The sequence below is a fragment of the Muntiacus reevesi genome, chromosome 4 (assembly GCF_963930625.1).
Source record: "Muntiacus reevesi chromosome 4, mMunRee1.1, whole genome shotgun sequence".
Taxonomy (NCBI): Eukaryota; Metazoa; Chordata; class Mammalia; order Artiodactyla; family Cervidae; genus Muntiacus; species Muntiacus reevesi.
This window is the reverse complement of record NC_089252.1, coordinates 153,707,529-153,732,942: the sequence shown is the minus strand read 5'-3', so window position 1 is coordinate 153,732,942 and position 25,414 is coordinate 153,707,529. Positions and strand designations below refer to the sequence as shown.

The following is a 25,414-nucleotide window of genomic DNA, read 5'->3' as shown; positions in this document are numbered from 1 at the left end:
TGCAATCACTGGGCTTCTGCTTCACCCACGTAGAGACCAGAGGCAGCGTTTTAGTATTTGATACTTAGCTTGGGGCTAAATTTTAAGAGTTTTGTGACAGACCAAACACTTTGTTAACGAAATCTATGAATACCTTTTAGCAAATGTAGGCCTAGTTTTCTAGCCTAATTCTTTACAGGGCTGCAGGGCAGCTGCCTTTCTTCCTTTGTAGACAGTCAGTCTTCTTTGTTATTGCTATCAACCAAGATTTAAAAGCTTTAAAGCTTACATTATTATTGTGAATAAATATTTCTGCATTTCCTTAAACCTTTGGCAGTCGATATAACCCTTATGTAAGGAAATGAAGAAATGAATGGGGTGATTACTAGGAGGAGCAAAAGCAACTAGGACTTGAAAACTACTGAGGACAGTGACTTCAGCTTATACCTGCTTTTCTCCAGGCCAAGTAAGGCTGAGTATTTCATTATCCATCCTTTCAAGGCAAAGGTCTTTTCTAAAAGGATGCCCACCGTTTGCAGCAAAGGTTCTGAAAAGATCTTCAAAATCTGGAAACCTGCTCCTGTCATGTGAGATCGTGAGGGAGCAAGCACTTGCATTGTAAATGAGGATCAGGAGATTGCCTTGAGGAAAACTGGCGACGGCCATCAAAATTGTAAACGCATAACCTTTCTCCCATAACCGTGCTACTCAGAATTTATGTGCATATGTGCCAATGAAGGATAAAGTGTCTATGAGAAAACTGAAGCCCATCACCAAGGGACTGGTGAAATAAATTACGGTATATCCAAAAGAAGACTATTATGAAGTCATTGCAAGAACAGAGTGAGGTAGACCTATATGCACTAACGTGGAATGCCCACATGTAAAGTGAGAAAAGCAACTGTTAGTTGGTCTAGTTTCCTGCCATTTTAAAAAGATACATTAATGTAAATATGCTTTGAACATCTGACGAATACACAACTAATGGGTAACAGTGGTTACTTCTAGGGAGGGGAACCAAGGGAAGGAGAGTGCAAAGGAGATACTTCCTGTCTTTCGCTTTTTTTTAAAACATGTGCATGCATTTTCTTTGCAATGCTGTTTTTAAAATGAATCAGAACAGGGAGCTGATAATGAAGTTATTGAGAAGAGCTCTCCCCCATTGGTGTGCTTCTGAAGGGCTTTGTCTAGCCTGGATGCCAAGCCTTGCCCTATCCAGGGGTGAGTACAGGGGATGCTGTTGACTGCTGGTTTTCCTATTGGATTCAGGTCTGCCCTCCCAGGGCCCACCAGCTTTCCCCACACCAGCACATGTGGGTGGCTCTGCCGCTATGCCTCAGGTACTATTTCACACAAGCTAGTGGGGCAAGTGGATGTGCAGGAGTCTAACGCCGGTCTGTTAATGATAGAACAGCAAGGCTAGTCAGAGCAAAATGAACGTGATCTGGATGTGTCTGAAGAGCTCTTGTTCAGAAAGGTCATTTGTTATTGATTAAGCATTTATTAAATACCTTCCGAAAGGTCTGAGATACCACTAGGACACTAAGTTAGGACTGAAACATAGGGCGAGAATGACCCATATCGAAGTACTAGCTTGTCAGTTCAAACCCAATGTAATTCCCCCTCGAAACAGAACCCCAGATTAACTTTAAGTAGCCAGCAGCACAGAATCCTCTAATTTAAAGATTTTAAAAACATAACCAGAAGGCCAACAAATGAGCTGGAAGGGGAGGGGGGTGAAAAGGAATCAACCTACAAAGCACTCTGCCACAGAGAGCAGATCCTTGTAGTTTTTTGGTCTCTTTCTTTGAGATAATCACTACCTTGCTGAAAACGGGAAAGGCACCCCCTGCCATCCCCAACGGGAAAAAAATATTCACCCAAACAGCTTCTCCTTGTTTTTAACCATATATTCCAGGGGTATGTGTGGGGAGATTATTTTTGTTTGTTTTTACATTTATACAGTTTACATTGCTTGACCCATAAATAACACGTGTAAGATTAATAGGGCCATAGTTTTAAAGAGTATTTACATAGCCCCACCATGCATACAGAGCCTTTTTAATGTTGAAAAATTGAAAAAAAAAAAAAAAAAGAACTTTCCATCGCTAGGCAATATAAATTTGACCATCTAAACTTATAAACCCTGACTAAGATACAAGCAATCATTTCATCCATAAATGCTGTTTCTGGTTCCCTAACAAATCTAGCACTGCAGTGTAACAAACATCTTACATTTCAGGGATATAAAAATATCAGCTTTAAAATCTGAACTGTACAGTATGTACATTAATATTTGCACCGTTAAATTAGGAATACACTTAAGTCTATGAAATACTACATTATAAATAGCAATGTTCTTTTCCATCTGTAGCTGGAGCTAATATGTTTACCTGGCTAATAAGGGCTGGAAGGGGATGAGGTGGCCTTGCACAGTGGGACGCACAGTGTTGGCTGGGTCACATGACTACGTGCATGCCACACGACTGGACAGACTGTCAGGACCTGGGTCAACCTGGTGCAGACGAACGACAAACACTACTGCTTGACAAAGGTGGCTCAAGTTCTCCTTGGCTGAAAATCAACACCCCCATCCAATCACCTCTCAACAGCTTCTCGCGGATCTCTCGAGGTTTGGAGACCAAAGCAGCTGTGTCAAATTGCGATGCACCCAACAGACACACGAGGTCATGTCTACCTGGCACCATCCAAGGAGGGTAAGTGGAGAAATCACACCTTCCAAAGGTTAAATCTGACACTGTAAACAGCAGTCGGGGTCTCATGTACATGGGCAAAGCACTTGAATCTATTTTAGCAACTTTCCTATGGAAGAAAAAAGATATGATTTAAGATGGTTAATGGCTAAGTTTAAATACAATCTCCGCAGCTACCACATTAAGAAATAATACAGTTTTTGCCCTTGTGTCCCTTTTTCTTCTTGGATTTAGTTGTCCTCTGACCAAACTGAGGCGTGGGGAGTGCAGAAGTTGGACTAGAAAGGTCGTCTGTATAGTAGGCGTATCTCTGTGGCCGGGGCTGAGGAATTGGTTGTCCAAGAAAATACCCTTCTTCTTCTGAGTCAGAGGAGGAGGAGGTGGAGGAGGAGCACCAGGAGTCGTCGTCCTCCCCGTAGAGGCCTAGAAATCGCGGCCCTCCCGGGTTCTGCAAGGCGTAGTCAGAAGTGGCGTGGGTGTACTGCCCATAGAGGTCAGCATTCTGGATGTAGGCCTGGATTTCCCGGGCACTCTTATTCTGGATAAACTTTTCATAGTTATCGGGGGTGTAGAGCCGCAGCCTGTCCTTGGGAGAGTATTTTCTTTCTGTGACAAGGTTCAGGGCATTGTCTGAGCGGGACTTCCTACTTCTGCGGCGATGGTGATGTGACCTGGGTCCTCTCTCTTCAAAATGGTACACCCGTCTCCGAGTTCTCTCACTCATTGGTGGCTGCCGGATTTCGATATTCTCGTAGCTTCCATTGTCAATGACATCATCTGAAAACTTGACCTGCTGTGGCCTGGACTGAGACTTGGACCTTCGGAGCACTGGCAGGTGAAGTGGTTTCTCCTCGGGCAGGATCTTTTCTGGACACAACTCTGAACTGAGGCTCTTCAAGGACTCTGTGCTCCTGTGCAGCATGGAAGAGTTCAAAGTCCCCATGTTGCTCATTTTCTCACAGTCTTCTGTCTCTATTTCCTCAAAGTTTTGCAGAGAATACAATGACGGCCTCGGCTTGCTTTCTCCATCCACTGACGCCCCTAAAAGAAAAGCCAAGACAAGACATGACCGTTAATAACCCTAACACTCTGACAGTTATTACCAACAAGCTTTAGAAGCATTTTGAAGTGAAGTTCCTTGAATTTCAATATCTGATGAACAATCACTGGGCAAAACCAACGGACATATATACTTAATCGAGAAGAGGTTATGAATTTTATCATTGAAACAAGAGGCCCAGTATCTCTTATGAGCCCCAGGCATTTGGGGGCCAAACATGAGTTACAGCCCATGGGATGAGCAGCCAAACTAAAAGCTCTTCATAACAGTTCTGTCATTAATTTATGAACATGTGAGACACACAGAAGCTTCTGTCTCTCAACCCATTAATGCCAGCTGTTTCATCTGAATCTCTCTCAAAGCAGTCCTTCCCTTTGCATGCACATGGCCACCATTATGGCTCTCTTCTTGAGCCAAGACTAGTCTTCTCTTATACCTGGACTGGTAGTCAAACGGCCCAAGGGCCAGATCCAGCCCACAGCCTACGTGTGGATACAGTTTCACTGGGCCAGATATATCTGTTTGCTTCTCTGCTGCTTATGGTTTTTTCACAGTGTAGAGTTGAGTAGTTACAACAAAGACTATAACGTCCCAACAAAGTCCTAGCTAGCCTTTTATGGAAAAAGTTTGCCAAACCCCTGACCCCAGGCCTTTATCCAATCTTCTGCTCTGTCAACCCATAAACTTCCACTTCCAGGTTAATTCTATTTTAAAACTTTGCTCAAAACCGATGATGTTGCGCTCCTTGTTATAACAGGGCTCAGACAAGTTAAGAGAAATGGACATAACCCAGCTGACATGTCTTAAGCAACAACAGGGAGTGCTGTGAACTGCTGTCAACTGGTGACTACATAGCTTCCCAATTTCTAAATAAAGCCTATTTTTGAGCTGATTGTTGTCAAGAAAAGTCAGCAATAACAAGACGTATACCAAATGTTGTCCATTTTTGATATTTAAATGTTGAAACACCTATCAGAGGGCCTAGCAAACAGGAGGCGCTTAGTATTTAGTCTTAGCCACCATTCCTTAAGTTCCCCTAAATTATAGGCTTTAATGTTGCCAAGCCCAACCAAAGTCAGGAGGGTAGCTGTCTTAACTCTCTGTGCCCAGCACCTGGCCTGGGGCCCTCCTGGCAGCTGCTCAAGCCTCTCCTGCCTATGTTACAATGTAATGTAACCTTTATGAAAGGACTAGTGTCATTGGTTGATCTATGAAACTAACCAAGCAACAATAGTACCCAAAAACTTGTGGCAAATGTAAGATTCAGGAGGGTTGGGTTCTAGGATCAACCTTATCTTTAAATACTTATATAAAGTTGGGCATTTAGCTTCTTGGTTTTTTTGGTGTTCTGGTTTTGTATTTTTGATCATGCCATGTGGCTTGCAGGATCTTAGTTCCTCAACTAGGGACTGAACCCGGGTCATGGAAATGAAAGCGCAGAGTCCTAACCACAGGACCGCCAGGGAATTCCCTAGTCTCTTGGTAATTGAACTTTCCACATTTGTAAAATGCAATAATATCCACTCTCTCAGGGTCATTGTAAGGATGAAATGTAGATACTGACACCAAAGTGTTTTGAAAACATTAAAGTGAAATTATTTTATAATCTGGGTTAAAAAAAAAACTTAGCTAATTTTGAACTGTCTATTGCCACAGGGCAATTCAGGAAAATAAAAAAATGTCCTGTGCTTATGGAGTATGCATGTTGATTTTAATATCTTTAATTAATACAGAATGATCCAAAGAGTCCAATATCTTTCAAATACAGATGTAGACTCCATCATCCAAATAAATTGATCTCTTCAAAACAGGGATAACAATACCTGTCCCCAAAGACTGTACTGAAAGTTTATTTTATATGTATGCTTACATGTATGCGAGTGTTTGCTTTGCTATCTGTTCTGTTCAGTCACTAAATTGTGTCCAACTCTGTGACTCCACAGACTGCAGCATGCCAGGCTTCCCTGTCCATCACCATCTTCTGGAGTTTGCTCAAACTCATGTCCATGGAGTTGATGATGCCATTTGACCATCTCATCCTCTGCCCCCTTCTCCTCCTGCCTTCAATCTTCCCTAGCATAAGGGTCTTTCCCAATGAGTCAGCTCCTCATGTCAGATGGCCCAAGTATGGAGCTTCAGCTTCAGCATTAATCCTGCCAATGAATACTCAGGATTGATTTCCGTTAGGATTGACTGATTTGATTTCCCTGCTGTCCAAGGAACTCTCAAGAGTCTTCTCCAATATCACAATTCGAAAGCATCAGTTCTTCGGTGCTCAGCCTTCTTTATGATCCAGCTCTCACATCTATACATGACTACTGGAAAAACCATAGCTTTGATGCTACAGACTTTTGTCAGCAAAGTGGTGTCTCTGCTGTTTAATACACTGTTGTTTTGCTACAGTGTTTAGCATTTAACTGAAACTCCTTCTTTCCCATGGTCTACAGTTTTAAAAATCATAGCCCCCCCCCCCCAAAAAAAAAACATAGACCCTACTGTTGATGAACTGTAACTTTTGGCATAAACTTTTTAGTAGCTCCTTTTTCAAATACCCCATAATCCCTAGATTACATACCTGTGATATTAGACAAAGCCAAAGAATCCATAGAATCCCGAACACTTTGCTCTGGTTTCAGGTCTGACAAACACTCCAGGGAATCTTCATACCACTGTGTTTGATCGTGATTGTATCCTGAAGCCCCATGGTCCAGATCCAATTCCTGGAGTCTTCGACTGCTCGCAGGGCCTGGGTGGCTGCCATAAGCAGAATCTCCCAGTCCATCTTGTGACTGTGCCCAATACATATCAGATTGGTATTTTTTACTTGCAAGGCTCTGGTTGTTTTGCTTTAACTCGGTCTTATTTTTAACCATGTTATCAGCTATCCAGTGCTCACTGGCTCGAATGTCCATCTCACTGGGCTGCTGCTGAAAGAGACTTTTATCACCAAACTTGAGGAGGAGCTGTGTCATATAATCTTCATGCTCTGCCCATTCTTCAGGGTCTTCTGGGGTTTCGTGCTCTACTCTGCCTTTCCAAAATTCTTCATTGACAAAACTTGCTCCTTGCCTGGAAAGGCTCAGATCATCCAGCTTCCGAGATAGGGTGTCGTCAGCATTGCCCGACAGGCCGGGAAACTTGTAGTTCAGAGCAGGGGACAGAAGGAGTGATTGACGACACTGATCTGCTGACCGGCTGCTCTTGCCCATCCGGACACTTCTCCTGGAGTCTCTTGACCGAGCCGACTGGAACGCAGAGTCGGAGGAATCGGAGGCATGCACGTCTTCACCAAGGCTGCATGTCTTCGAGCAATAAATCTGGCCTTGTTTGGGGAGGAAGGGGCATCCCAGCAGAGAGGTTTTGCACTGGGCACAGGAAAAGCAGGCCTCTGTGGCATGCCAGTGCTGCCCGTCATAGGTCATCTGCGCGTGGTCTACACCTGTTTCGAGAAAGGAAAGAATCACAAGTTATGGTTCCGCCCTGACACAGAGGAAGAAGAAAAGACAGACTATGGGCATAAGGGAACCTTTGAGGGTGAGGAGACTGTCCTGGATCTTGACAGAGCTGGGACTTACACAGGTGCAGTTCATTCTCATTCATAAATTGATCTATTAAATTTCCTGTTAGCTCCAAAATCAATCCTTGCAGAGTCACTTGCAGACATGTGCAAAGTGGCCAAAAATCTGAGTCAAGTGATGCTGCTGCAGCCCAGCAGAGGTGAAAGGGGGGCCTCCTGTGTCAGTGCTCACACCTCACACAGGCCCGTTTTCTTTCCCACGTCTGTACTTTCTCTTAGTGACTTTGTTGTTTAAAATGGCCCGAGTGCACAGCTGAATGCTCTCTAGTGTGGCTCAGCACAAAGACTGTGATGTGCCTCACAGAAGCAACCACGGGGTGGATGAGCTTTGTCCAACCAGGTGGGACAGGGCTGTTGACTGGGAGTTCAATTTAATGAATCAACAACATATATTAAATAAGTGTCTTTAAACCAAAATACACAGGAAATAAGATTATCTGTTTGACTGCTTTATGACACTGTTTCAACCAGAGGCTCACAGGAACTAACTCACTGTATCTCCAGGAGCAATGGCTAGGTATTGGATAATCACGTTCATGGGGACTTAACAGATCACAACTGCCAGGAGTGATGAGAATCCAATCTACACCCGTTCATCAAAATTCATCAAACCGAAACACTTAAATCTTTCAGACTTCACTGTACATAAACTATACCTCCATCAAAAACAAAAATAAAGAACAAAACACTGGAGAATCAGAGACAGAGTGACGGCCGAGTGACAAAGCGGCAGGCTGGGCCACAACGCACCGATGTGCTCCCCGCACGTCTCGCAGTACTCCGCATAGAGGGACTCGAAGCAGCCGCAGCAGAAGGGGCGGCCGTCCTTCATGATGTACCTCTGTCCCCCCAGGACCGTCTCGCACTCCAGGCAGCAGAAGTGTTTCATGTGCCAATGACGGCCCTCAGCTTCCGTGCACTCGTCAGCAAAGATTATCTTTAACGAGAAACAAGAAACCACAGCATGAAGGAAAATCAATGTGAATGATTTTAAAGGCCAAGTAACTGCGTGTTTTCTGGGCAACTGACAGGCACTGGATCTTTGTTTCTTACAGCCTCAAGCTTACATGTAACTTGGTGTAGCTACAGAACAAGAACAGAGATTGAAAACATTGAATAAGAGAAAATAAGTGCATGCTAACACTTTAAAAGAAAACACAGAATTCTGCATTGGAGGTAATACACTTGGTCATATTGCTGCTCCCCAATCACACTTTGTAGGCATAATGTGGCAAAGAACACATTAACCCTGAAGTAATTTAGTGGCCTGTGCACCTTTTAATAGTAAAAAAAAAAAAAAAGAACTTCATTAAAGTGGCTGTGAGTCACCAGTTACAGCGATCTGGGGGCTGGACAAGTGAGCAGCACTTAACGCAGATGATGCTTCCTCTGACCTGATGGCCATCTCCAGATTAAGGGCTTTTTGATTTTTCCATATTTTTGGTTTCAAAAACTTTTCAAATAGCACATCATAGAAGAAATTTAAATATACAAAAGTAAAAAACTGGAAGTTTACTATTACTGATTGAAGCAGACTAGGGAGATATAATGCAAAAATGCAATGAGGTTCCTTGGATGGGGTGTCAGAATAAAACACAGACATGAGTAGAAAAACTGAGGAAATCTAAACAAAGTCTATGATTTAGTTAAAATATTATAACAATGTTAATTTCTTAGTTTTGATGCATATACCATGATTACATAAGATAATTAACAAGCTAGGAGAAGGGTATACAGGGACTCTCCGTGATATTTTTGCAACTCTTCTGTAAATCTAAAAATTCCTTAAAAATAAAAAGCCTACGGTAGAAAAACTTCATTTTGCACCACCAGCCCTTCCCACACATGCTCCAGGATTAACCACTGTGAGCTCAGTATACATCTTTACACGCTGTTTCTGAGTGGTTACAACTATGTATACAGTCTTGTTCTTCCCCCCTTTTAACAAAAATAAGATCAATCTTTACACACTCTTCTTGCAACTTGCTTTTTTCTCATAATCCATCAGTGCACAAAGATACCAGCTGCATTTTCTTCATTAGCTGCATAGGATTCCATTATACCAGTGTACAGGGTCATCTTAAAACTACATACACACAGCACATGCAGTGGAGATTTCTATTTGGCTGAGGTGTGAACAGTGGAATATTGGCTGACTAGAAGCTTATTTTTCCCGGTGTTAATGGGTGAACTTTTTTACCTCATCACATGCTGAACACCGGGGTTTGAGCAGCTCAGCATGGTGCCGGCCACAGTGAATTTTTCCATCCTGATAAAAATAGATGAGGTCGACCAGCAGCTCACTGCACGTGAAGCAGACAAAACAGGATGGGTGCCAGCACACTCCCGGGCCCGCTCGAGAGGCAAACACTGCAATTTCACCTCCGTTTATCTTCAGCCCACACTAAAAACAAAAGGATTTAGATTTAAAACGATGCTTCTTCAATGACTGCAGTTCTGCCTTTTCCACTTAACACCCAATCCCAGATCTATCAGGGAGACTTTCTGATCCCTCCTGCTAGTGGTTAAACAACTCTTCACTGTGGAACTGTCATTCTCCACTGGAGTGAACACGCCTCGGCTTTACTACCTACCACGCTGGACTGCTCGCTGAGAACACTCGAGGTGGTCTTCCAGGGGCAGGCTCCTGTTGGATCTATTCTTGCTCTGAGAATGACCACTAAGGCCCTGAACGTCTGTATCATGTCCCTGCGTTTCTGAACATGAGGCACACCCCAGCCGCGCCCTCCATGCCAGGACCTCAGGATTTCACCCCATGTTTACTTAAGGGGCTGCCTCCCCCATACACACAGCAGTGTGGCCAGTTACGAACAGGAATCCCCATTTAATATGAAGCTATGTTGCTTTTCTTATAGTTTTTGGAGGTTTTTAGGGCTCACACCAATGCTGGCCTGGCCATCCGCTCCCTCCCACCTCTCCCCCTCAGCTGATCCAAGACATCACCACCCTTCCATCCAGAACTCGCTACCTGCTCGCACACGGCGTGCATTACTGCTCTGGACAGAAGTTTAATTGTTCCTCTTCCTAGCGCTTCTTTCTTCCGCTGCGCACTGAACACTTGCAGTTCTTTTTTCTCCTCCTCACTCAAAGTCTGGCAGTACCGCACCTTCACAGAAGGAAACAGAAGCACCCTCTGAGGCACACAGCCTCCCTCACCAATTCTTTATTTCCAGAACTGAGTTTCGGGAAATAAAACAGCAAGTGTAGCTGGTCTGCTCTCCTGAATCCCCAGTTTAAAAATGACCCCATACCTTTAAAAAGACACAAGATCTTGCAGCCTCTCTAGCAAAAGTGAAATGCAATCTGAAGGAATAGTCTTCCCTTTTTTTGGCCACACCATGCAGCACGTGGGATCTTAGTTCCTCAACCAGGGATTGAACCCATACCCCTTGCATTGGAAGCATGGAGTCTTAACCACTGGACTGCTACAGAAGTCCTTCTTTGTTTTTAAAAAAAAGGATGAAAAGTTTAAATTTTATCAACAGAGATGCTAAAAAAAACAAAACCTAAGGCATTAACCTTTCTTCAAAAGGCTTAAACTGGTTAACTGCCACCTTCATTATACATTCTACAGGCCTTCAAGCCCACTGCAGGCCCAAAGCCCCATAAAGCTCTGACTGGGCGGAGGGGTGGAGAAACTGCAGGAACCTGTAGGTTCCTGGTAACTGGTGGGTGGCTGCAAACACTATAAAAAACCAACTTGTGTTAAGTTTATTGCACTGACACCCTTTTCTCTCTTCAAGAATGGAGAGCTGTATTCTCCAGCCCAATTTTACCTGAAGAAAGGCAAGAGTCTGAAGTTTATGGGAGGCATCACAACACTGAGGGTGGATTTTTTTTTTCCTAATTAGCCTTCTTCCTGTTATTTTACCTCATTATCATGTGGTGGCAACTGGTACAAAAGCTGTTTAATTCGGTGCTTCTCTCCAGGGCTGTTAACATAAGGAACCTTTTCCTCTGGTAAGCAAGCAAAATAGAGCTGGATCTGAGGGAGAGAGGGAGGAGGACGTCAGCACACAGGAAGCGAACACTTCAGCTCAGTCCATCCCGAGAAGTTACCCTGCCCTTTAGGTAGGGCTCCAGCCTCTGACAGGATGTGGCTGCTGGCCACTAACGAGAAGAGCAGCTGAGCCAGGCCAGCAGAAGCGCAAACCCCCAGCTAGCTAGCACCCAGCTGCTAAAGGGCTCTCCAGGAATGTAATTTGTAGTAACAACCAGGGGCATCATAAATTATGCACCATAAAATATGCACATTTAATGCTACCATTGCTTAGTGATCTCCCTAGGGTCAGCCAAGAGAATTCTGAGTGAACTGGAAGTGACCACACAGGCTGTGTGACACTGTCCACAATCCAGCCACTACACAAACACCCTGGATTTGCTCTCTGAATTTCACACGTCGCAAAGACAAAAGCTGTTCTGTTAAACTTTGGAAACTCTCCCTTATCAGGTTCTCTCAAGCTTCCGCCTTCTTTGCTTCCATGGGTGCTGTTTCCTAAATACCTGGAGTCAATTTCCCCCAGGAAACTGGAGGGACACTATAATGAGCTGTACTTAGTGCATTTTGAAAGGAGAACTCAAGTTTTGTTTGAATTTTTTTTTTCTTTCTGTTTTATCTAAAGGAAACCCCTTAATGAATACTGCAAAGGATGCTGCAGTGCTGAGGAAGAATGAAAATGATTCAAGCAATGAGAAGACTAGAATCTGGGGCCTGTCTGCTTCAATATTTCAAGATCTCACAAACCAACTCACCAAAGCTGCAGGAAGGGTTCTCTCTTAAAGGTCGGTCGAAACACGGCCTTCCTACCTGGAGCCCAGGTCCTCCCCGTGTCCCACTGTATCGGCCACCGGAGCTTGTATGGTTGCAAATGCTAAACACCAGCTATGTGTGCCAGGCGGTGGGTGAGGCCCAGGATGAGTCGGAAACCCCTCTTCTCAAGGGGTGCCCACCAGACGGGAAGCACAACCATAACTCAGGAGCCCAACGGCTCCCCTAGTTTCAAACTACCTTGGTCCTTGTGTCTGTCACCAGCAGTTTTTTAACAAGTTCATCATTGTAAGGATATTGGGAAGATAAAAACAGGCACACACAATGTTCTCATCTTCCTTAAAATAACAATACAACAAAGCACAAAACTGGCTCTTTAATTTTTTTTTCCGATTCACATGGTGTGGTGACAGACTCTTTCCTGTGCAAGGTTATCAGAGATCTATCTAAGCAGTGGCACTGAAATGGTCTCAGAGCTCTGTCTCCTCTCTCCCAAAGCCAAGGCACTGCAGAGAATTGCCACAGAAACCTTCCCCTTTCATCACCTTTTTGTTGTTACTGAAGTTTTTCAAAAGGTTAGTAAGTTCCTCCCACTCTCTCCAAAGGGACAGCTAAGTCAGAAATCCATATAACAAAGGCAAAGGCAGCACTCTGGGTTTCACTCATCAGGGAAAAAATAGCATCCTTCTGGACCCAAGAGTATGAAAGTGGCTGGAGACTTTCACTGAGAAACTGTGACTTAAAAAAGCAGAACCATCCGAAGAAGAGTAAGGCCTGAGGACACAGCATGTCACTGAGGCAGTGATGTCTGATCACTAAAAGACAGAACACCGAAGACCTTAAATCACGCTGAAAACCAGAAAGGTGGACGATGTGGTTCCCACCTGCTCGGGTCTGAGGCCTGGGGGCACCCAGGCGTACTCCTCCAGCGCGCAGCCCGAGTCATCATCCGATGTGGAGCTCCGCTGGCATCCAAAGGCAAGTTTGCTCATTTTGGGCTCCATCTCCAAAGGCATCATAACAGAGTCAACAGCTGGCTTCTCAGTCACAGGACATCAGACCGTGGCTGCTGTGGACAATATAAGACAACCAAAGAGAAGAACCTGAAGTCATGAGTCTTACCCTCCGAGCGCTTTTATTGAACACATACGTACACACATCGGGGCCCGGAGAAAGGGGCCAAATGACCAGTGTCACCGCCCCCAGGCCCCGGATCTTAAAAACTAGGGCTGTACCATGCAGAAAGGGGCCCGTTAGCAGCTAAGCATTTGAGAAAATGCCACCCAAACTAGTTTATCTCCAGATGCCTTTAAAAGGTACTTCTCTACACACTGGTCATTACAAAAGTTCTCAAGAAAATTGCGCTGCTAACTTCCCGCAAATGAAATCCCTGCGGAGCCCCAGGAGTTGTACGAAGAAGCTGGGCTCGAGCCTCCCGCCTTGTCCACGCCTATGTGCTGTGAAAGGATTGCTCCAGTCACCCGCGTTGGTCCCCAGCATCTCCTGACCCATCTTCCCAGCGGAGGCATGCTGCCTGCCAGTACAAGTGGGTCGGCTGGGCCACACTGCTTAGGTTTCAGGTTTCCAATAAAGTCCGAGAGGCACTGAACTTCGTTTACTCAGGGAGAAGAAACACCACAGTTAAGTCCTTACACAGCACATTAAATTCACAAGCCTTTATATCCATGGGCTACAGGCGGCCAGACATTCATTAATGAGTTCCTTCATAAGAAAGTCACTGAATTTGAGCATTAGGTTAAAATAAAATCAAGTGCAGTGACTATTAGCATTGAACTGTGTTAATGGCAGGCTTTCAGTGAAAAGGTCTGCAGTACCTGGAGGCTCATCAGTAAAGAATCTGCCTGCCAATGCAGGAGACCTGGGTTCAAGCCCTGGGTCAGGAAGATTCCCCTGGAAAAGGAAATGGCAACCCGCTCCAGTATTCCTGCCTGGAAAATGCTATGAACACGTGGTGGGCTACAGTCCACGGAGTTGCAAAAGAGTGGGACATAACTTAGTGACTAAACTACCACACCACCACCCACCTCGTGTGTGACATGCTCTCAACCTGCTGCTGGACACAAGAGGTAAAAACCCAGCTCTGAAAAGTTTCATCCGATGAAAGCCGATGAGTGTTTAGACAATAGTCCTGACATACAGCCTAAGAACTTTGTTATCACCATGCATGTTCCTTCTGAGTTACTTCTGGTTCTTAAAAATCATCCCCCGTTCCCAGTCATGAAGGCAAAAAAAAGAAGACTTTCAGGATCAGATGCAGCTTTTTATACTTCCCTCCAACAAAAAAAAAAGAGAGAAATTTACAGATAAGTTCAGTTGCTCAGTCGTGTCTGACTCTTTGCGACCCCATGGACTGCAGCACGCCAGGATTCCCTGTCCATCACCAACTCTTGGAGCTTGCTCAAACTCATGTCCATCGAGTTGGTGATGCCATCCAACCATCTCATCCTCTGTCGTCCCCTTCTCCTCCTGCCTTCAATCTTTCCCAGCATCAGGGTCTTTTCCAACAAGTCAGTTCTTTGCATCAGGTGGCCAAAGTATTGGAGTTTCAGCTTCAGGATCAGTCCTTTCAGTGAACATTTTAGGAAATGACTTGCCCAAGGTCACACAGCTAAAACCCAGAGTCTAGTCACACTGCAGCATGTCTAACACATCAGACTTTCGAAAATTCTTCTGCTTTAAATAATCCTCTCATTTGCTTCAACAGGTAGGAAAAACACTGTCAGCCCAATAGTCATGTCAGTGACTCTCTCAGTGCAATGCTAAATACTTGAAAGTGTTAGAACATGTTACCTATTAAGTTCTATGAGCACGAAATCTTATGACTTTTCTTTGATGAATCAAAGGACACTAAAACTTTAAAATTCTAACAGTTCACAAAAGGGGGGCCAAACATCCAAAAGCTACAATCTTTACTAGAAAATGGAGTAATGCCACACAGAAGGTAGTATTCCAACTAATAAACTTAACTTTCATTCACCCTGAACAAAAAGTAAAGTTGACCTCATTTCCTGCCTCACCACTGGGGGGAACTGACCTTTTACACAAGACATCATTTCACGCAGGTGCATTTCATTCATGTCTCAACTGAGGGGAGGCTTTCAAAACATTGACACATTTCTCTTACTAATCAATATAAAAGGATGTGTTAATGAAAGTCAGAGCACTTCTTGGATCTACTCTTTCCCTTTTGTTTTGAAAAAAAATTACACCTGCATATCGAAGGGAGAAAAACAGAGGTTAAGAATTTAATTCACAACTCAAACACCCCCACCAGGAGAAAGGGTGCCTTCAATGCTGTTGAACCCAAATCATGAAATATACACGTCTGTCCTTTGCCAAGTATGGCTGAAAAGGGAGACTTGAAGGTACCTGCTCTGCACAGACTTTACCAAGAACATAAATATTAAGCAGAACCTAAAAATTAAATGTCACTGTATTTTAAAACAAGAGAAAACACCACAAATTAAGGCAAATGAATTTTCCATGCAAGCACAAAGATGCAGATTGCCAAAGAGCTGAATTACACTTATGGCTACATTCCTGGATCAGCCTTTGGTGGCAACTGTACAGTAAATGCCTATACTAAGCAATCAGCACTGGATGCCATGGTCCCCGTGCTCCCAGTCACCTGGGCGTGCTGGCCGTGTCTCCGGCCGGCACCTCCCACAGCCATATCAGCCTCGCCTCAAACTGTGCTGCAAACTGTCATTCCGCACTCACGGGTGAAGTGATGCGCTGAAGAAATGCGAGTGATATGGGTGTGGCTTTCCGTGTCCTTTGCTGGCACTCTGACAGCTAACTCACTCCTCTGCACCCAGCCTGGCATGATCAGTGATGTGACATCTGATCACCACCACATCAAACAACCCCATGAGGGCGTATCTGCTGAAAACTGAAGGGCAAACCGAGTCTCAGAGTGATCGGCCATGGGTCACCTGTCCAAGGGCAGCTGCCTTAGAACACAGTTCATCTGTGACCTTAAACCCCTGCAACCCCGCGCTGCCTCCTGGGCAGAACTTTTTCATTTGTGAAGTAGTCAGACATGCCTGATGACACCGCCGGGCCCATCCACCTCCCCCAGAGAGGGCGTTTCAAGGAGAACGTAGAGTCAAGAGGATCATAAAAATTCAATGGCCTCATGAACTGTTGCTTCAGAGCTTTTAATTTGGAGAATGTCTTTTTCCTTTATATCAGAGGATAATTACTTAAAATGACAAAACATGACATGTACTAGTAAGTTCTAAGAGCTGTCAAAAAACAAATATTAAAAAAATACAACTTAGCCAGGTGACCTCCTACTTACCAGTCAGTGCTAGAGATGCTGTATTGCCATAGCTCCTTTTTCTCTGCTTCACAGTGTAACAACTTTAAGTCAGATTTGTCTTTTATAAATGACCTGCGCTTGTCAGCAGACCCAGAAAGTGTACTGTTAAGTATATCACTGTCTCAGACTACAGCACATGTAAGAAACTGACTGCTGAGGACAGTTCTTATACATATAAGAATATATAAAATAACAAAAATCACAGAAATGTGATCGCATAAATATCCCTTATGTAGACATTTACATTACTGCATGGTATGTACTTTGCAGCACAAAAGAAGGAAGCCTGGCCATTGCTTATGCTCTGGGTGATGAGCAAGGGTCTTCCAATGACATCTTCATGTGGTTGCATTTGCTTTTTGCCAAAATACTATTAAATATCTTTTAGGCCAAACATGAAACCATCACTGAATTAGATCTAATAGGAAAATCCTATTCAGTCTATTTCCAGGTATTGTCTCTTAAGATTGATCATGTGAAACAGAATCAACAAATTAAATCTGCAAGTAAGTTGAATAATAATTGAAATAGGACGTTCCTGGTGGTTAAGTAGTTCAGAACTCACCTTTCAATGAAGGGGATGTAGGTTCTATCCCTCGTAGGGGAACTAAGATCCCACACGCTGAGCTGCACAAGAAGACCTGACAACTAAGACTCGACACAGCCAAGTAAATGAATAAATAAATATTTTTTAAAAACTGAATTTTCAGGTTTGATATAAAGTGAAACTTTTTTTTGGCAGAACCACAGTTACACGGACAAGGCTGGCCCTATCCTGTGTCTCCTATTATTTACTTTTGTAAATTTTTATATTGATGTAATTTCAAACTTCAGAGAAGTTGTGAGAAGAGTAAGGAACAAACTTGCTGCTGCTGCTAAGTCCCTTCAGTCGTGTCCAACTCTGTGCGACCCCATAGACGGCAGCCCACCAGGCTCCCCCGTCCCTGGGATTCTCCAGGCAAGAACAGTGGAGTGGGTTGCCATTTCCTTCTCCAATGAGTGAAAGTGAAGTCGCTCAGTCGTATCCGACTCTTAGCGACCCCATGGACTGCAGCCTACCAGGCTCCTCCGTCCATGGGATTTTCCAGGCAAGAGTACTGGAGTGGGGTGCCATTGCCTTCTTCGAAGGAACAAACTTAGGCAGTCTTTTACCCAGACTCATCAACTGCTTACATTATGCTTCATCTCCACACACGTACACACATGCTTTTGTGGGAACCATTTGAAAATGTTTTTTACATTCTCTTACTTAACCACAATTAAACATGGTATCTTAAAGTTTATTTAAAAAAAATAAAACTATGTGCAAGACACCACGTTAGATGCCAGAAATAAACTGAATAAGAAGCCAGAATAGCTCAAACCATCAGTATTCTGTGCTTATTCTGAGGCAGGTTTCTTGTCCTGGTCTTGAAACGCTGCAATAAACGGAATGAACTCAATCACAAGTGAATGGCAATCGTGCATTAACCAATTCTGCGTCAGGTTTGCCCCTGTTAGGGAAATGAACCGGTAGCGGCCCTACCTCTCCAATGTCTTTATGATTCTGGATGTAAATAAGTCTGATCAGGCAGAGAAAAGAAGCAAAACAGTGAGTCTGACCATGAAGGAAATGTGTAGGGGAAGCAACATCTTAAAGCTAATAACACGTCAAAGAGGCCCGAGGCTGGGTAAGGAGAGATGAGATGCTTATTCCTAGAAAGATGAGGATTCTAAAGTGGAAGAATCCCATTTCCCCTGCTTTGTCCTTTCTTTTCCTTCTTCCTTCAAGGTAGTTGAATAGCTACTGCTCACCATTTAAAAAGATTCAGAGACAAACAGCTCGCAGATGTCTGACTTCTCAATCATCATATAGTTGTCAAAAGAACACCTGACCCCGGGGACAGGAGCGGAGCTGAGGGAAGGCAACTTGTTGCCCCGGGCATTCAGAAAGCGCCTCCCCCAAATCCCCAGGCTATTGTGGGGCCTGGTTCTCTCAAACAGCATCTCTTTTCCTTCCAAAGATGGCCTAAGGACGAGATAGTTTTAAAGAATAAAATAATTAAATAAATACAAAGAATTAAAGTTATCACCGACATATGCCAATTGGTACTTTCACTCTGATTACATACACCTGGAAGCTGACCAGGACATCCAAAATAAGAACACGTTAGTAACAAAGGCTGAATGCTGACAGGGGAGTTTCATCTTCTTTCTGAGTTCAGGGCACTCCAGCCTCCTGAAGGGCGAACAGTATTAATTATTGGCCACCATTCTCAGCTCCCTTGGCATGAGGTCGGAGTAACCAGTCCCTCCATAAAACCTCTGGCAGGCAGACACTAAGACAGAGACACACACACTGCATGTGTAAGCAGTCTATGGAACATGGCAGGATCTTTCCAGATGTCTTACACAGAGCAGAAATTGGGAGCCCCCAATGGTGCTATGAGGCTGTGAGCTGGCACTTGTTCCCCAAATTCAATCATTTAAGGAGGAGTCCCTTATGAAATTTATTTTCCAGATTCACTTACTCCACTCGTTCATTCATCCTTATATTTAAGGACCATTATTGAACCGTTCTGAGAAACATCAAAAAACAAGGCAACTGACATTCATTCCATTAAAAGCTAGAACTTTTTTTTTTAAGTACCTGCTGTGATAAGAATGTTTCCAAATTTCATTTGGAATTTCCTTGCTTTCTTTAATAGTGGTGGTGTGTGTAAACTATGTATGATTTAGCCTTTGGCTGATCATTTGTTTTCATTTTGAGTAGAAGATGAACAGTGTAAAGAACACTGGCTTTAAGAGTTTAAAACAAAAGGAGTTCTAAGTCAGCCATCCAGCTGGGAACAGCCTGGGAACCATCCTCAACGAGAAGCTGAGGACTATCTCACAATGCAGAGCTGATGTCCAGAATTGCATGGCTCCATACACATGACTTTAATTTGTTGCTTTCAATATTCTATAAATTAGGCAATTACAGTTTGAAAAGTTTGTCCACAGGTATATAGAATAATTATGCTGTAAATTATTATTATTATTATTATGCTGTCCATTATTATATGGACAAGGGCTTAAGCATTCCTCCCATAAGCACAGCAATCACTGTTTAAGATAACATACAGTATGTGAAGGTGTTATTCAAACCAAAAAACTGCCTTATTATTTTACTATGCTATTTTGGCCACTTGGAGATCATTTATTTTCTACTGAACTGTATGCTGCATCCAGGATAGTTAAGGATTATTATTTTGATTCATCTTGACCTATACATAAGTGAGCCTTTACTATTTTTCCCTAAAAATCTTAACAAGTCAACATAGTATATGAAAGTCTAGAGGCAGTAAAGGGTCAATGTTTTGCTGAAAGAGATATTATTCCCAGATGACAATGGTACCACTGAATAATTGCATATCTCAAGCAGAAGAGATTTTGGACTGAACTCTATAGGCAAGGAAAAGAACTAAAGGCAGATAAGAAGGAAGGTTCCCCTCCTGGTCTTACAATTAATATGACAGTGATGGTCAGAAAAGAGAAAAGGAACCTGGGAGGGCCCTACTAGCCCACTGTCATCAAGAGAGCCTAAAGGTAGTGGCTTGCGAAGAGAAAGTAAAAGGAACGATTAAGAAAGAGGAAAACTGGGTCAAAGAGGGTTCTGAGTCCTGGGCAGTTGAAAACCGATGCACCAATATGGAAATACTGTCTAGGCAAGTCAGCAGGGAGTGAGGATTTGAGAGCATTGAGATGAATGAGTTCAATCAGATTCACATTGAGGTTATAACTGTACATCAGTGCTGGTATGGTTCCTATTAGTCATCATTTTCTTGGACCAACTCAACGAATCAAATCAAAATCATGCAAATAGAAAACAGAATAATTTTCAGTGCCAGCCATTGACTAATGAAGTCTAAGGTCATACCCTTAATTACAAATACTTTTCCTAATAAAATTCCACTTTAGTTCCTATGAGAAGACTACCCGCAGCACTGCAGGATCCTTAGGAAAGAGTTATTTCTGGTGTGGACATGCCCAGGAAAGTTAGAAGTCCTTTGATCACCAGAAACCAGAACAGATACTGATTTGTGAAGTCAGTTGGGCTAACATTCCCTAAGCGTCCCCTGCCGCTAAGTGTCATCCTGTGGGCCACAAGCTGCTTAACAGCTTCTTTGTTAAACTGCTTGTTAACAAGGCCTTTGTACATAGAAGACTGGGGTCACACACACCCACTCAAGATCTGCTCTAATTCAGCCAGGCTAAATATGCAGGTGAGTTAAATTTAACTACAGACTCATTTGGTAGTAGGGAATCCTGTAACACTTCCATTCTTTACACACACACACACACCCAAGCACGCTCATGCGTGCGCACACACACATATATATACCCTAGTTTTATGGTGTCCTTAGCTTAAAAAAGTCAGAGGTCTACAAAAGCCACAGGTCTCAAAACCATTACAATCAAGATTTGAATTTCATAGCAAACGTCACTAAACTGTAATCTCTTTAAAGTTTTCACATAAAGAGCACTCAAGCCTATTGTCGGCTAAAGACAATAAGCAAGTCCTGGCCAACACAGCCCAACCCAATTGTACTTATTCTGAAATGAATCACAATAACTGTAAAATAAAAACAATGAAGATATTTGCTTATGAAACATTCCTTGACTAAAAGGACTTCACACCAGCAATTAGTGACATTAGGCCATGCGCCCTTTGGCCTTTTCTGTATTTTCCAGGGAAGCCTCCATCCAGCTGGTACATTTTCCGACAGCTGAGTGGCCCGACAGGCACCACACCATTGCCAAGCAGTTATCTATTTTTCCAAGAGGAAATGTGGAACTCTGCAGGGTTTCAAAGCAGGCTAATTTCATGCACAAATACATTCCACGACAGTAAGACAGACTGCTTAACAAAAGGAGGAAACCTGATGACAAAGCAGAGTCCTTTGCCAGGGCGGCGCTTTGGGGGCAGGTTACTTGGCTGTAAGCCGGCCTGCGAGGCGGAATCCAGAGGGCAGGCTACGGTGTGAGGCTGAGGCGGGCGGCGCGAGGCGCTGTCTCATGAATTCATTGTTTTCCATAATGGGGGACGCAGATATTTTCTCAAAATCGTATTCAAGTCTCCTATTGACTTTCTGAATTTCCATTTTCAACGGCGGCCCAAGGAAACGGCAGCCAGACTTGACTCCAATGTACACACAGACTCGGGTTTCACCCCGTCACCTGTTGGCTCCTGAACAACACTCCTCTTTGTGAGACGCACAGCCCTCATTGGAAACAAGTTTCCAGAGAAAACACTTCAAGAAAGTGTTTGAGAAGTCACAAGACTCGAGTTGTAAAAACAAATTCCACACATAGCCTGGCTTATACGGACACAGATTAATGCGAAAACCCGAGGTTTTTAAAAAGGCCGCGGGAGAGGAGTCGAGGAAGGGGTATCACCCCGTCCTTCCGAAAAACGCCGCGGGCTAATTCGAGGTGGGCCGCGGGGCACGGGCTGCGGGGCTCCGCCGGGCCCCCCGCGTCAGCCTCAGGGACGCCCGGAGTCGGAGCCCGCGCCCGCGGCCCGCAAGCCCACCCTCCGCGCGGCGCCGGCTGCTCGGGCCGCCAGGGGGCGCCCGGGCCGCGGGTCCGCCTCGGGCCTGGGCTCCTCCGCCTCCGCGGCCTCCCGCACTTAGACGCCCAGCTCCAGACCCCGAGGCGAGGAGACGAGCCCTTCACGGCGCCGGCGAGAGCCCCGCGAGGGCAGCTCCTCGACGCCCGGAGCCTTCGAGGCCCCCGCGCCGCCCTCGGGGCAGCGTGATCTTCTCACCCGCACTCGCTCCACCGCTCGACCGCCGGTCCCCGCGTCTGTCCCCAGATTCCAACGCGAAACCCTCCCCGTAGCCTCAGCATTCAGTCCCCGCGGCCCACCGCCATCGAGCCCCGGAACCCAGACGGCGGCTCCCCACCTGCGGCCGCGGGGCCGAACGCGGCCTGCAGCCCCTCCGCGGAGCCCTTGGCGCGCACTCGCCGTCCCCAGTTCTGCGACCGGCCGCGGCTAGCGGCCCGGCGCGGGCGCTCCCGCAGGAAAACAGGGCTGGGGGTCCCTAGGGTCATCCGCGCCCACCCCTTTCCGGACGAGACCCCAGCAGGACGCGCGCCGAGGGGCAGGGGCAGCGAGCGCGGGGGCCCCGTCGCCGCGCAGTGTCAGCCCCGCCCGGCCAGCGAGGGGTCGCCCCCGCCCCGCAGTGACGCGCGGTCCGCCGGCCGGTCCTGTGAGTCCCCTTTCGGTGCAACGCGGCGATCCTCAGCCGCGGCCGCCGTCTAACCTGCCGTGAGGGGGCCGGCAAGAAGTCCCCCAGCTTTCCAGAGACCCTTCGTCCCCGCCGGCGTCGCCGACTCTGCTCCCCAGTGTTGGAGTCGCCTCGCCCAGGCCACCGCATCCCCCACGCCTCAGCTCCGCGTCTCTCCAGGATACGCCACCGCGGAAAGAAAAAACCCGTCTCCCCTCTGCTCTTGGGCCCGCGATCTTCAAAAGTAACCAGAGCCCGCATTTAAAAAAAAAAAAAAAGAAAGTAACCATTTCGCTTCCTGACGGTCCCACCCTCCCTGCGGCGCTGCGGGCCGGCCGCCGGGCTGGCGATCCCCGCCCAACTCCGCTCCCCGCTCCCGTCCGCAGGAGGAGCCTACCCGGCCAGATCCCGCTGCCACCCGCTTTCCAGGAACTGTCACTGCTGACCGTGCGCCTGGCAGGTCTCCACAAGGTCCCGCGCACGAACGATTCCTCGAAGAGTTACCCACCCACTTGGCCAGCCTCGTGGCTCAAGCTCCTACCTCGGTCCGCCCGCTCCATTCCTGAGAGCCCTAGTGAGTGTTAAAGCCGAGATGCAAATACCCCAGGACGCTTATGTAAACTTCCCCCTCCCGCAGGTGCACGCGCGGGCCAGAAAACGCTGGGAGCATGTGCAAGGACACCTCTCAGAGAAATCATCTCCTCTCTGCCCATAACAATGATGTCAGCAAATGGCACGTTTAACCAAGTTCTCACTTGGAAGGGCTCATTAACATATGAATTCTCCTCTTAGGACTTGCCTTGCATTTCGGAGAGGTTCCTACTGCTTTTAGCGCAGATTTATTTTTATCAGTAAATAACATCCAAAGAAACCAGGTCATCACGGGATGCACTCAATCAAGTACATGAATAAGAGTTGTTAAGTGAATATAATTATTCAAACACAAGAACTATGCTCATACTCATGGCTAATCTTGTTTCTGAGCTGTTAATATTTCTAGGTACACTAAGGAAAGTGAAGCTTGGCATTAGTTGCCTACCGATAGGACGAAGAGAAGCAAAAACAACCTCAAGGCAAGCCCAGGAAGAAACTACAATCTGCAGCAGAAGACTGAGTCACTTCAAAACTACAAACTTTAATTTCTACAATAGCCTCCTTATCACAAGGCAATATGCCAAAAGAAGAGAGAGAAAAAGATGCAATATTTAAGAGCTTTATCAGTTTATAAAATGCAACTTAAAATGGTCACCAGTTCCTTGGGTATCCTACCTCTTTTTCAGGTTATATTAGAAAAAAAAATCCTTGTACCATCAAGATTCCTTGGAAGTAATTTGCAACATATATGTTTCTACAGTATACAACTGAACAATAGCCCATTGTAACTGTGATTTAAAAATACACAAACAAGTTGCTATAAATAGAGCAGTCAAGTGAATAACTCTGTGGCCAATTTCTGTTATCTCTGCTGCAAAGCAAGGCAGCTGAGAAGCTGCTTTTTTTTAAGTTACTTTTTTAAAGTGGCAGAGGCCCCCCCAAAAGGTAATGGCTCTGCTGGTAGACTAGCTTGGAAACACTGCAACAGGATCTGTTATTGAAATATACTCTATGTTGGTAAATCTAGAACACAAGTTGTGAAGATGGTTCCCAAACAGTTCTAATGTAGATCTCCTCTGCCTTCAGGTTGTATGGAGATTGGTGAGAGGGCAGGGGTGGACTTCAAAGATGACCACTTTCCTCTGTGGAGCTGTGAAATGAGTCGTGAATACCTAGGTCAGATTTCCTTTTTCCTATTTCATTTCTGTTTGGACTTTCTCACGGAAGTCATCAGCTGACAGTGTGCAGTCCATTACTGACTTAAATCAACCCCCAAACTATCATATCATTATAATGCAGAGTATCAGCAGGCCAATGCTTTTTGCCAGGTGGATCCTTTTTGAAAGCTTTTAATGGAGAGCTACACCTTAGCCAAGGCCCCAGAACCCTCCCAACTACAAGCCATAGCAACACTTAAAAGTATTAAATGTCTGCCATTCTAAGTGTGCTTCTTCTCATGCAGTTATTGGTAAATACTGTTTGTTACATTTTCAACAGTTACTGTCCGCTTTATTGCCTATTGTGTTTTCAGTGATGAAGTGGGTTTGGAGACAGTTAAAAACTTCCTACTAAAGTTCAATCTGAATGTAACAAACCTTAGTGGGGTCTGAAAGACATTGTTATTGTCAAGGGTGAACTTATGCAGGATGGAGAGCAAGGCCCCCAACCAGCATCCTTTTGTTTTAGCGGGGAGGAATATTCATTGCCTGGAAATCACACTTGCCAGGAGGCTGAGAAAGGAAGCCCAGAAATTCACAGGACTTGGTTCCCTCTAGCCAGCAAGGTCTCTGCTCTACTCTCATTCAGAGTGGCCTTTTCCAGCTGCCCATCCCAAATATCACCCACGTCCCATCCCCCCCCCCCCCACCGCCTTATTTGTGTTGTCTTCACAGCACTCTTGCTTGACATTCTATTTGTTCATGTTTGCTGTCTGTCTTCTTCCCTAGCCTTTGGGGGTTCATTACTATACTCTCAGCACTAAGATTCATGCCCCGCACTTAGTAGACAAGTTCAATAAGCAGGAGTTGAATGAACGAATGATTTTTGGACATTCTCCTCAGGCCTTCATTGCCATACCATACCTGAACAAGGGACTTTGTTTCTAA

General features: G+C 45.1%; 1 protein-coding gene across 3 annotated transcripts in view; it reads right to left on the bottom strand.

Moving 5' to 3' along the window:
* Window positions 1-2,763: 2,763 nt before the first annotated feature.
* PRICKLE1 (prickle planar cell polarity protein 1) overlaps window positions 2,764-25,414 on the bottom strand; it is a 111,553-nt gene continuing 88,902 nt past the window's right edge. For 2 of the 3 annotated variants that reach the window (XM_065934592.1, XM_065934591.1), the window contains exons 3-9: window positions 13,004-13,188; window positions 11,223-11,336; window positions 10,320-10,457; window positions 9,531-9,734; window positions 8,081-8,267; window positions 6,329-7,192; window positions 2,764-3,734 (exon numbers count right to left, since the gene is read on the bottom strand). In XM_065934592.1, the coding sequence (XP_065790664.1) occupies window positions 2,875-3,734; window positions 6,329-7,192; window positions 8,081-8,267; window positions 9,531-9,734; window positions 10,320-10,457; window positions 11,223-11,336; window positions 13,004-13,138 (2,502 nt within the window). In that variant the 5' untranslated portion in view covers window positions 13,139-13,188 and the 3' untranslated portion in view covers window positions 2,764-2,874. Of the gene's footprint in view, window positions 3,735-6,328; window positions 7,193-8,080; window positions 8,268-9,530; window positions 9,735-10,319; window positions 10,458-11,222; window positions 11,337-13,003; window positions 13,189-22,751; window positions 23,215-25,414 lie in introns of those variants that run through there. The other variant, XM_065934593.1, reaches the window with a different exon arrangement.